The sequence below is a fragment of the Heterodontus francisci genome, chromosome 7, assembly GCF_036365525.1.
Source record: "Heterodontus francisci isolate sHetFra1 chromosome 7, sHetFra1.hap1, whole genome shotgun sequence".
Taxonomy (NCBI): domain Eukaryota; kingdom Metazoa; phylum Chordata; class Chondrichthyes; order Heterodontiformes; family Heterodontidae; genus Heterodontus; species Heterodontus francisci.
Window position 1 is genome coordinate 3,904,009 of NC_090377.1, and position 12,110 is coordinate 3,916,118.

At 57.3% G+C, this 12,110-nt stretch overlaps 1 protein-coding gene across 2 annotated transcripts in view; it reads right to left on the reverse strand.

The window, feature by feature from the left end:
- gmppaa (GDP-mannose pyrophosphorylase Aa) overlaps positions 1-2,155 on the reverse strand; it is a 68,533-nt gene extending 66,378 nt beyond the window's left edge. For both annotated transcript variants that reach the window (XM_068034449.1, XM_068034450.1), the window contains exon 1: positions 2,015-2,155. In XM_068034449.1, the coding sequence (XP_067890550.1) occupies positions 2,015-2,054 (40 nt within the window). In that variant the 5' untranslated portion in view covers positions 2,055-2,155. The remainder of the gene's footprint in view (positions 1-2,014) is intronic.
- Positions 2,156-12,110: the final 9,955 nt, after the last annotated feature.

Sequence of the window (12,110 nt, forward strand, 5' to 3'; positions counted from 1 at the left end):
GAGTCCCTCGTGCCTCCCACCGAGTCTCCTCTCATCCCCACGGCGGAACTCCGGGATTTCCTCGCGGCTTGCAGGGGTTGCCGCAATAAAGTTCAGCTGGCCCTCGACCGTTGGTCGAATCTGGCGCTGATCATACAGTCCGTCCGTGCCGCCCTTAAGATAGCGGGCAAGCGCGCGGACGTGAAACTGGTTGAGAGGCGCCGTTTTAATGTGTTCCTCAATGGGTTGCTGGGGGAGTGGAGGGCCAGGTGCACTTCCACTCCCTCCTCACAGTGAGCTGTTGGTGACGGGTTTTAAGTACCTTTGACATGAAGATAACCATAGCCAGCCTCAACATCAACGGCAGCAGAGGGGCTCACCGCAGATTTCACAATCTCTCAGTCCTTAGGGAAGGGAGATACGCGGTGAGCTTTCTGCAGGAAACCCACACCGTTCCGGGAGACGAAGCCACCTGGCTCCTGGAGTGGCAGGGTGGGGTCTACATGAGTCACCTCACCCCTATTTCTAGTGGGGTGGCTATCTTGTTGGCCCCGACTTTTCAGCCGGAGATCTTGGGGGTCAAGGAGCTAGTGCCGGGCCGCTTGCTCCACCTCGCCGTTCGCCTGGGTAGCGTGCCGCTCCACTTTGTGAACGTGTACGCGCCCAGGCCCGGCGCGTTGCAAGCGCGCTTCTTTGAAGAAGTGTCCGCTCTCTTGAGCTCCATCGATAGCGGCGAGTGCATCATCCTCGGGGGGGATTTTAACTGCACCCTCGAGGTGGGGGATCGCTCCGGTCCCCAGCGCGGCCAAGCGTCGGTGGAGAAGTTGAGGGGACTGATCAGCTCCCTTAACTTGGTGGACGTCTGGCGGAATCTCCATCCCGACTTCAGCGCCTTCACGTGGAGGTCTGGAGGAGGGGGGTCGCGAATCGACCGCCTCTACATTTCGCAGGCGTACGTCTCCCGCGTTTCGGCGGCCTCCATGCGGCTGGTGCCGTGCTCGGACCACCGCCTGGTGTGGGCGGAGTTCACTCCGCTCCGCACGCGGGCGGGGTCCGCGTACTGGCACTTTAACAACCGGCTGCTGGAGGACGTGCGATTTCGGGACTCGTTCTGTCGATTCTGGGCCGACTGGAGAAGGAAGCAGGGGGGCTTCCCCTCCTTGAGGCTATGGTGGGATGTGGGCAAGACTCACATCCGCGTCTTCTGTCAGGAGTACGCGAAGGGGTCACCAAGAGGCGGGAAGCTGAGATCGGGCGCCTTGAGAGGGAGGTGCTCGACTTGGAATCCCGCCTCGGTCATGCCGTCGCGGACCCGGCCCTGTGGCAGGCGTACAAAGAGAAGAAGGGCGCGCTGAGGAACCTGCAGCTCATAGGGTCCCGAGGCGCGTACGTGAGGTCACGGATCCAGATCCCTCTCCGCTGTCCCCCATCAAACACTCCCAGGACAGGTACACAATTGTCGAGAGGTTGTGAAAGATTCTGAATAAATACGAACGGTAGAAAAACCTTCAATCCTGTCAGGACCTGAGGCCAACAAACAGTTTGCAGGTGGAATTAATGGGCAATCGGCAGCAAGAGACCCTCACTCCAGGCCCCACCCCCTGTCAGTCACCTCTCCCGGCCCCGCCCCATGTCAGTCACCTCTCCCGGCCCCGCCCCCTGTCAGTCACCTCTCCCGGCCCCGCCCCCTGTCAGTCACCTCTCCCGGCCCCGCCCCCTGTCAGTCACCTCTCCCGGCCCCGCCCCATGTCAGTCACCCCTCCCGGCCCCGCCCCCTGTCAGTCACCCCTCCCGGCCCCGCCCCCTGTCAGTCACCCCTCCCGGCCCCGCCCCCTGTCAGTCACCCCTCCCGGCCCCGCCCCCTGTCAGTCACCTCTCCCGGCCCCGCCCCCTGTCAGTCACCTCTCCCGGCCCCGCCCCCTGTCAGTCACCTCTCCCGGCCCCGCCCCCTGTCAGTCACCTCTCCCGGCCCCGCCCCCTGTCAGTCACCTCTCCCGGCCCCGCCCCCTGTCAGTCACCTCTCCCGGCCCGTTACCTTTCTGGGAGCCTCCGATAAGAATTACGGCCTTCAGCATGGCGGCGGCTGAGAGCAGCGGGAGCAGGAGAAGCGGCTTTGAGATTTCGGGGCCTGCAGCCGCTCGCTCTGGCCAACCAGTTCCGGCGCACGGTGATGGCGTCAGAGAAGCGCCAGGGGCTTGTGGCGCGGTTTGATGATGTAATTGAACATTGTGGGAGTTTGCAACAGCTTTTATTTGATTAGCACCTTTAATGTAATACACTGTCCCGAGGCACTTGTTATAAAACAAAATTTAACAGAATGGTGAGAGTGCAGAAGGAGGCCATTCGGCCCATCCTGTCCGTGCTGGCTCTCTGAATGAGTCAGTCCCATCCCCCGCCTGCTCAGCTGCCTGGGCCCCAAGCTCTGGAATTCCCTCCCTCAACCTCTCCCTCCCTCAACCTCTCCCGCCCTCAACCTCTCCCTCCCTCAACCTCTCCCTCCCTCAACCTCTCCCGCCCTCAACCTCTCCCTCCCTCAACCTCTCCCTCCCTCAACCTCTCCCTCCCTCAACCTCTCCCTCCCTCAACCTCTCCCTCCCTCAGTCTCTCCCTCCCTCAGTCTCTCCCTCCCTCAGTCTCTCCCTCCCTCACTCTCTCCCTCCCTCAGTCTCTCCCTCCCTCAGTCTCTCAGTCTCTCAACCTCTCCCTCTCTCCGTCTCTCCCTTTCTCCGTCTCTCCCTCTCTCAACCTCTCCCTCCCTCAACCTCTCCCTCCCTCAACCTCTCCCTCCCTCAACCTCTCCCTCCCTCAACCTCTCCCTCCCTCAACCTCTCCCTCCCTCAACCTCTCCCTCCCTCAACCTCTCCCTCCCTCAGTCTCTCAGTCTCTCCGTCTCTCTCCCTCTCTCAACCTCTCCCTCTCTCCGTCTCTCCCTCTCTCCCTCTCTCCGTCTCTCAACCTCTCCCTCTCTCCCTCTCTCCCTCTCTCCGTCTCTCCGTCTCTCAACCTCTCCCTCTCTCCGTCTCTCAGTCTCTCCGTCTCTCAGTCTCTCCCTCTCTCCGTCTCTCCGTCTCTCAGTCCCTCCGTCTCTCCCTCTCTCCGTCTCTCAACCTCTCCGTCTCTCAACCTCTCCGTCTCTCCGTCTCTCCCTCTCTCCCTCTCTCCGTCTCTCCCTCTCTCCGTCTCTCCCTCTCTCCCTCTCTCCCTCTCTCCGTCTCTCAACCTCTCCCTCTCTCCCTCTCTCCGTCTCTCAGTCTCTCCCTCTCTCCGTCTCTCAGTCTCTCCCTCTCTCCGTCTCTCCCTCTCTCCGTCTCTCCGTCTCTCAACCTCTCCCTCTCTCCCTCTCTCCGTCTCTCAGTCTCTCCCTCTCTCCGTCTCTCAGTCTCTCCCTCTCTCCGTCTCTCAACCTCTCCCTCTCTCCGTCTCTCCCTCTCTCCGTCTCTCAACCTCTCCCTCTCTCCCTCTCTCCCTCTCTCAGTCTCTCCCTCTCTCCGTCTCTCCCTCTCTCCCTCTCTCCGTCTCTCCCTCTCTCCGTCTCTCCCTCTCTCAGTCTCTCCCTCTCTCCGTCTCTCAGTCTCTCCCTCTCTCCGTCTCTCCGTCCCTCCCTCTCTCCGTCTCTCAACCTCTCCCTCTCTCCCTCTCTCAACCTCTCCCTCTCTCAACCTCTCCCTCTCTCAACCTCTCCCTCTCTCAACCTCTCCCTCTCTCAGTCTCTCCCTCTCTCCGTCTCTCAGTCTCTCAGTCTCTCAGTCTCTCCCTCTCTCCGTCTCTCCCTCTCTCCGTCTCTCCCTCTCTCCGTCTCTCCCTCTCTCCGTCTCTCCCTCTCTCCCTCTCTCCGTCTCTCCGTCTCTCCGTCTCTCCGTCTCTCCGTCTCTCCGTCTCTCCGTCTCTCAGTCTCTCCCTCTCTCCCTCTCTCCCTCTCTCCCTCTCTCCCTCTCTCCGTCTCTCCGTCTCTCCCTCTCTCCGTCTCTCCGTCTCTCCCTCTCTCCGTCTCTCCCTCTCTCCCTCTCTCCCTCTCTCCGTCTCTCCGTCTCTCCGTCTCTCAGTCTCTCAGTCTCTCCCTCTCTCCGTCTCTCCGTCTCTCCCTCTCTCCGTCTCTCCCTCTCTCCCTCTCTCAGTCTCTCCCTCTCTCCGTCTCTCAACCTCTCCCTCTCTCCCTCTCTCCCTCTCTCCCTCTCTCCCTCTCTCCCTCTCTCCGTCTCTCAGTCTCTCCCTCTCTCCCTCTCTCCGTCTCTCAACCTCTCCCTCTCTCCGTCTCTCCCTCTCTCCCTCTCTCCGTCTCTCAACCTCTCCCTCTCTCCGTCTCTCCCTCTCTCCCTCTCTCCGTCTCTCAACCTCTCCCTCTCTCCGTCTCTCCCTCTCTCCGTCTCTCCCTCTCTCCGTCTCTCAACCTCTCCCTCTCTCCCTCTCTCCCTCTCTCCGTCTCTCAGTCTCTCCGTCTCTCCCTCTCTCCCTCTCTCCGTCTCTCCCTCTCTCCGTCTCTCCCTCTCTCCGTCTCTCCGTCTCTCAGTCTCTCCCTCTCTCCCTCTCTCCGTCCCTCCCTCTCTCCGTCTCTCAACCTCTCCCTCTCTCCCTCTCTCAACCTCTCCCTCTCTCAACCTCTCCCTCTCTCAACCTCTCCCTCTCTCAGTCTCTCCCTCTCTCCCTCTCTCCGTCTCTCCGTCTCTCAGTCTCTCCCTCTCTCAACCTCTCCCTCTCTCCGTCTCTCCGTCTCTCCCTCTCTCCGTCTCTCCCTCTCTCCGTCTCTCCCTCTCTCCGTCTCTCCCTCTCTCCCTCTCTCCGTCTCTCCGTCTCTCAGTCTCTCAGTCTCTCAGTCTCTCCCTCTCTCCGTCTCTCAACCTCTCCCTCTCTCCCTCTCTCCGTCTCTCCCTCTCTCCCTCTCTCCGTCTCTCCCTCTCTCCCTCTCTCCCTCTCTCCCTCTCTCCCTCTCTCCGTCTCTCCCTCTCTCCGTCTCTCCCTCTCTCCGTCTCTCCGTCTCTCAGTCTCTCCCTCTCTCCGTCTCTCCCTCTCTCCGTCTCTCCCTCTCTCCCTCTCTCAGTCTCTCCGTCTCTCAACCTCTCCCTCTCTCCGTCTCTCCCTCTCTCAGTCTCTCCCTCTCTCCGTCTCTCAACCTCTCCCTCTCTCCCTCTCTCCCTCTCTCCGTCTCTCAGTCTCTCAGTCTCTCCCTCTCTCCGTCTCTCAACCTCTCCCTCTCTCCGTCTCTCCCTCTCTCAGTCTCTCCCTCTCTCCGTCTCTCAACCTCTCCCTCTCCGTCTCTCCCTCTCTCAGTCTCTCCCTCTCTCCGTCTCTCAGCCTCTCCCTCTCTCCGTCTCTCAACCTCTCCCTCTCTCCGTCTCTCCCTCTCTCCCTCTCTCAGTCTCTCCCTCTCTCCGTCTCTCAACCTCTCCCTCTCTCCCTCTCTCCCTCTCTCCCTCTCTCCGTCTCTCCGTCTCTCAGTCTCTCCCTCTCTCCGTCTCTCAACCTCTCCGTCTCTCCGTCTCTCCCTCTCTCCCTCTCTCCCTCTCTCAGTCTCTCCCTCTCTCCGTCTCTCAACCTCTCCCTCTCTCCGTCTCTCCCTCTCTCCCTCTCTCAGTCTCTCCCTCTCCGTCTCTCAACCTCTCCCTCTCTCCGTCTCTCCCTCTCTCCGTCTCTCAGTCTCTCCCTCTCTCCGTCTCTCAACCTCTCCCTCTCTCCGTCTCTCCCTCTCTCAGTCTCTCCGTCTCTCAGTCTCTCAGTCTCTCCCTCTCTCCGTCTCTCAACCTCTCCCTCTCTCCCTCTCTCCGTCTCTCCCTCTCTCAGTCTCTCCGTCTCTCAGTCTCTCAGTCTCTCCCTCTCTCCGTCTCTCAACCTCTCCCTCTCTCCATCTCTCCCTCTCTCCCTCTCTCCCTCTCTCCCTCTCTCAGTCTCTCCGTCTCTCAGTCTCTCCCTCTCTCCGTCTCTCAGTCCCTCCGTCCCTCCGTCCCTCCGTCCCTCCGTCTCTCCGTCTCTCCCTCTCTCCCTCTCTCCATCTCTCAGTCTCTCCGTCTCTCCGTCTCTCCGTCTCTCCCTCTCTCCGTCTCTCCGTCTCTCAGTCTCTCCGTCTCTCCCTCTCTCCGTCTCTCCCTCTCTCCGTCTCTCCCTCTCTCCGTCTCTCCGTCTCAGTCTCTCCCTCTCTCAGTCTCTCCCTCTCTCCCTCTCTCCCTCTCTCCGTCTCTCCGTCTCTCCGTCTCTCAGTCTCTCAGTCTCTCCCTCTCTCCCTCTCTCCCTCTCTCCGTCTCTCCGTCTCTCCGTCTCTCCGTCTCTCAGTCTCTCAGTCTCTCCCTCTCTCCGTCTCTCCCTCTCTCCCTCTCTCCGTCTCTCCCTCTCTCCCTCTCTCAGTCTCTCCGTCTCTCCGTCTCTCAGTCTCTCAGTCTCTCAGTCTCTCCCTCTCTCCGTCTCTCCGTCTCTCCGTCTCTCAGTCTCTCAGTCTCTCAGTCTCTCCCTCTCTCCGTCTCTCCCTCTCTCCCTCTCTCCCTCTCTCCCTCTCTCCGTCTCTCCCTCTCTCCCTCTCTCAGTCTCTCCGTCTCTCCGTCTCTCAGTCTCTCAGTCTCTCCCTCTCTCCGTCTCTCCCTCTCTCCCTCTCTCAGTCTCTCCCTCTCTCCGTCTCTCAACCTCTCCCTCTCTCCCTCTCTCCGTCTCTCCCTCTCTCCGTCTCTCCCTCTCTCCCTCTCTCAGTCTCTCCCTCTCTCCGTCTCTCAACCTCTCCCTCTCTCCCTCTCTCCCTCTCTCCCTCTCTCCGTCTCTCAGTCTCTCCCTCTCTCCGTCTCTCAACCTCTCCCTCTCTCCGTCTCTCCCTCTCTCAGTCTCTCCGTCTCTCAGTCTCTCCCTCTCTCCATCTCTCAACCTCTCCCTCTCTCCGTCTCTCCCTCTCTCCGTCTCTCCCTCTCTCCGTCTCTCCCTCTCTCCCTCTCTCCCTCTCTCCCTCTCTCCCTCTCTCAGTCTCTCAGTCTCTCAGTCTCTCAGTGTCTCAGTCTCTCAGTCTCTCAGTCTCTCAGTCTCTCCCTCTCTCCGTCTCTCCGTCTCTCAGTCCCTCCGTCCCTCCGTCTCTCCGTCTCTCCCTCTCTCCGTCTCTCAGTCTCTCAGTCTCTCAGTCTCTCCGTCTCTCAGTCTCTCCCTCTCTCCCTCTCTCCGTCTCTCCGTCTCTCAGTCTCTCCGTCTCTCAGTCTCTCCGTCTCTCAGTCTCTCCGTCTCTCAGTCTCTCAGTCTCTCCGTCTCTCAGTCTCTCAGTCTCTCCCTCTCTCCGTCCCTCAGTCCCTCCGTCCCTCCGTCTCTCCGTCTCTCCCTCTCTCCGTCTCTCAATCTCTCAGTCTCTCCGTCTCTCCGTCTCTCCCTCTCTCCGTCTCTCAGTCTCTCCGTCTCTCAACCTCTCCCTCTCTCCGTCTCTCAGTCTCTCCGTCTCTCCCTCTCTCCGTCTCTCCCTCTCTCCGTCTCTCCCTCTCTCCCTCTCTCCCTCTCTCCGTCTCTCCCTCTCTCCCTCTCTCCGTCTCTCCGTCTCTCCGTCTCTCCGTCTCTCCGTCTCTCAGTCTCTCAGTCTCTCAGTCTCTCAACCTCTCCCTCTCTCCGTCTCTCAGTCTCTCAGTCTCTCAGTCTCTCCGTCTCTCAACCTCTCCCTCTCTCCGTCTCTCAGTCTCTCCGTCTCTCCCTCTCTCCGTCTCAGTCTCTCCGTCTCTCCCTCTCTCCGTCTCAGTCTCTCCCTCTCTCAGTCTCTCCCTCTCTCCCTCTCTCCGTCTCTCCCTCTCTCCCTCTCTCCCTCTCTCCGTCTCTCCGTCTCTCCGTCTCTCCGTCTCTCCGTCTCTCCGTCTCTCAGTCTCTCAGTCTCTCAGTCTCTCCCTCTCTCCCTCTCTCCCTCTCTCCCTCTCTCCGTCTCTCAGTCTCTCCGTCTCTCCGTCTCTCAACCTCTCCCTCTCTCCGTCTCTCAGTCTCTCAGTCTCTCCCTCTCTCCGTCTCTCAACCTCTCCCTCTCTCCGTCTCTCCCTCTCTCCGTCTCTCCCTCTCTCAGTCTCTCCCTCTCTCCGTCTCTCAACCTCTCCCTCTCTCCCTCTCTCCCTCTCTCCGTCTCTCAGTCTCTCCCTCTCTCCGTCTCTCAACCTCTCCCTCTCTCCGTCTCTCCCTCTCTCAGTCTCTCCGTCTCTCAGTCTCTCCCTCTCTCCGTCTCTCAACCTCTCCCTCTCTCCGTCTCTCCCTCTCTCCGTCTCTCCGTCTCTCCCTCTCTCCGTCTCTCCCTCTCTCCCTCTCTCCCTCTCTCCCTCTCTCCCTCTCTCCCTCTCTCCCTCTCTCCCTCTCTCAGTCTCTCAGTCTCTCAGTCTCTCAGTGTCTCAGTCTCTCAGTCTCTCAGTCTCTCCCTCTCTCCGTCTCTCCGTCTCTCAGTCCCTCCGTCCCTCCGTCTCTCCGTCTCTCCCTCTCTCCGTCTCTCAGTCTCTCAGTCTCTCAGTCTCTCCCTCTCTCCGTCTCTCCCTCTCTCCGTCTCTCAGTCTCTCCCTCTCTCCCTCTCTCCGTCTCTCCGTCTCTCAGTCTCTCCGTCTCTCAGTCTCTCCGTCTCTCAGTCTCTCCGTCTCTCAGTCTCTCAGTCTCTCCGTCTCTCAGTCTCTCAGTCTCTCCCTCTCTCCGTCTCTCAGTCCCTCCGTCCCTCCGTCTCTCCGTCTCTCCCTCTCTCCGTCTCTCAATCTCTCAGTCTCTCCGTCTCTCCCTCTCTCCGTCTCTCAGTCTCTCCGTCTCTCAACCTCTCCCTCTCTCCGTCTCTCAGTCTCTCCGTCTCTCCCTCTCTCCGTCTCTCCCTCTCTCCCTCTCTCCCTCTCTCCGTCTCTCCCTCTCTCCCTCTCTCCGTCTCTCCGTCTCTCCGTCTCTCCGTCTCTCAGTCTCTCAGTCTCTCAGTCTCTCAACCTCTCCCTCTCTCCGTCTCTCAGTCTCTCAGTCTCTCAGTCTCTCCGTCTCTCAACCTCTCCCTCTCTCCGTCTCTCAGTCTCTCCGTCTCTCCCTCTCTCCGTCTCAGTCTCTCCGTCTCTCCCTCTCTCCGTCTCAGTCTCTCCCTCTCTCAGTCTCTCCCTCTCTCCCTCTCTCCGTCTCTCCCTCTCTCCCTCTCTCCGTCTCTCCGTCTCTCCGTCTCTCCGTCTCTCCGTCTCTCCGTCTCTCCGTCTCTCAGTCTCTCAGTCTCTCAGTCTCTCCCTCTCTCCCTCTCTCCCTCTCTCCGTCTCTCAGTCTCTCCGTCTCTCCGTCTCTCAACCTCTCCCTCTCTCCGTCTCTCCGTCTCTCAGTCTCTCCGTCTCCGTCTCTCAACCTCTCCCTCTCTCCGTCTCTCCCTCCCTCCATCTCTCCCTCTCTCCATCTCTCCCTCTCTCAGTCTCTCCGTCTCTCCGTCTCTCCGTCTCTCCGTCTCTCCGTCTCTCCGTCTCTCAGTCTCTCAGTCTCTCAGTCTCTCAGTCTCTCAGTCTCTCAGTCTCTCCGTCTCTCCGTCTCTCCGTCTCTCCGTCTCTCCGTCTCTCCGTCTCTCAGTCTCTCAGTCTCTCAGTCTCTCAGTCTCTCAGTCTCTCCATCTCTCAGTCTCTCAGTCTCAGTCTCTCAGTCTCTCCCTCCCTCCGTCTCTCCCTCTCTCAGTCTCTCCCTCTCTCAGTCTCTCCCTCCCTCCGTCTCTCCCTCTCTCCCTCTCTCCGTCTCTCAGTCTCTCAGTCTCTCCGTCTCTCCGTCTCTCAGTCTCTCAGTCTCTCCGTCTCTCCGTCTCTCCGTCTCTCCGTCTCTCAGTCTCTCAGTCTCTCAGTCTCTCCGTCTCTCCGTCTCTCCGTCTCTCCGTCTCTCTCTCTCCTCCTCTCGGTGCCGAGTCCTGATATTTCCTCATGTGGCTCAGTGTCAATTTTTTTTCGAAATGCTCTTGTGAAATGCCTCACAGAATCATTACACTGCAAACAGCAGGTCAGAGGCTGGGAATTCTATGGTGAATAACTCACCTCCTGACTCCCCAAAGCCTGTCCACCATCTACAAGGCACAAGTCAGGAGTGTGATGGAATACTCTCCAATTGCCTGGATGGGTGCAGCTCCAAAAATACTCAAGAAGCTCAACACCATCCAGGATAAAGCAGCCCGCTTGATTGGCACCCCATCCACAAACATTCACTCCCTTCACCACCGACGTACAGTGACAGCAGTGTGTACCATCTACAAGATGCACTGCAGCAATGTACCAAGGCTCCTTAGACAGCACCTTCCAAACCCGTGACCTCTACCAACTAGAAGGACAAGGGCAGCAGATGCATGGGAACACCACCACCTGCAAGTTCCCCTTGTGAGAATAAGAAATACTGAAATGTTGTTTCTACAGCTTGTGGAAAATTACCGAGAAGTCATTTCTACACAACATAATGAAATCACTGAAAAAGAGAACTGATAAGGGGATGTAAGTAAAGACCTTGAGACAGTACAGCAGTTAAAAATTGTGCTTAGGCAGAGAAAAGAGAAACAGCAAGAGTTCGAACAAAGGATGTAGTGAATAAGAAACTACCCCACTAAGATAAAGGCTGACAGCTGCAAGTTAAAACACACAATGGAGAGCCAAATAAGGTAAAACAACAACAAGAGTCAGGGGCTAGAAAGTTAGAGTAGGGGGAGAAGTAAACAGAGGAGGAGACTGTAGCAACTATAGGATAGGTTAGTGTCATAATATGTTATAACCAATAATGTAAACTAAAGGCGTGGAAAAATGGATTTGTATTGTATAAACATGAACTGAATATGTTGATCGGTGTGCCTGCTTGTAGGACACCCGATCTTGCAAGAACATTAAATAAACTTACTTCTTCAGAGTTTGACTTGGTGTAAATTATTATTAAGTGGGCTACGTTTCTCACACCCTCCAAGTCACACACCATCCTGACTTGGAACTATATCGCCGTTCCTTCACTGTCGCTGGGTCAAATTCCTGGAACTCCCTTCCTAACAGCACTGTGGGTGTACCTACCCCACATGGACTGCAGTGGTTCAAGAAGGCAGCTCACCACCACCTTCTCAAGGGCAATTAGGGATGGGCAATAAATACTGGCCTGGCCAGTGACGCTCACATCCCATGAATGAATTTTTTAAAATGGAGCTATTCGGCCCATCGTGTCCGCACTGGCTCTTTGAAAGAGCAATTCCCTCAGTTCCATTCCCCTGCCTTCTGCCCGTAACCCTGCATAATCTCTCTCTCTCTCCAATAAAGTTCCAGCGAAGCCTCAGCTGCAAACCTACAGCAACCAGGGGACACGGATAAAGCCCTTCTTCAGCCTTCCGGAACCTGAGAAGGAAGACGGAACCATGAGAGGCCCAGCAAGGATTCAGTACTACAACTTCAGTATTTAAAGTCCATTTTTATTAAGGACTCTACTCCAAACTCCCAACTCTGTATCTATTTGTGTGTGTGTGTGTGTGTGTCTGCCTCTCGTGTGAGTGTGGATGTGTCGCGTATTTTAGTAATTTTAACTGGTTTAGAGCGATAAGGTTAATAAACTTGCATCTTTCTCATTTAAAATCAAGAAAACCTGTTTGGTTCATTTGCAATTATATTCGATGGACAGAGCAAATGCTCACTGAGGTGGTAAGTTAAATCACTGTGTTAAAAGGATAAACCCTGTTGCGGTCAAATCAGAGAAGGGGCGAAAAGGGAGCCTGAGACCCCTTCCTCACCTGGTCGTAACAGTGTACAAGGCAGAATTTCATAATTTAATTTGTGGATGATACAAAACTTGGAAACATTGTGAACTGTGAGGAGGATAGTGTAGAACTTCCAAACGACATAAACAAGTTGGTGCAATGGGCGGAGAACTGGCAGATGAAGTTTTTCTTAAAATTCATTCATGGTATGTGGGCGTCGCTGGCCAGGCCAGCATTTATTGCCCATCCCTAATTACCCTTGAGAAGGTGGTGGTGAGCTGCCTTCTTGAACCGCTGCAGTCCATGTGGGGTAGGTACACCCACAGTGCTGTTAGGAAGGGAGTTCCAGGATTTTGACCCAGCGACAGTGAAGGAACGGCGATATAGTTCCAAGCCAGGATGGTGTGTGACTTGGAGGGGAACTTGCAGGTGATGGTGTTCCCATGTGTTTGCTGCCCTTGTCCTTCTAGCTGGTAGAGGGTACGGGTTTGGAAGGTGCTGTCGACGGAGCCTTGGTGAG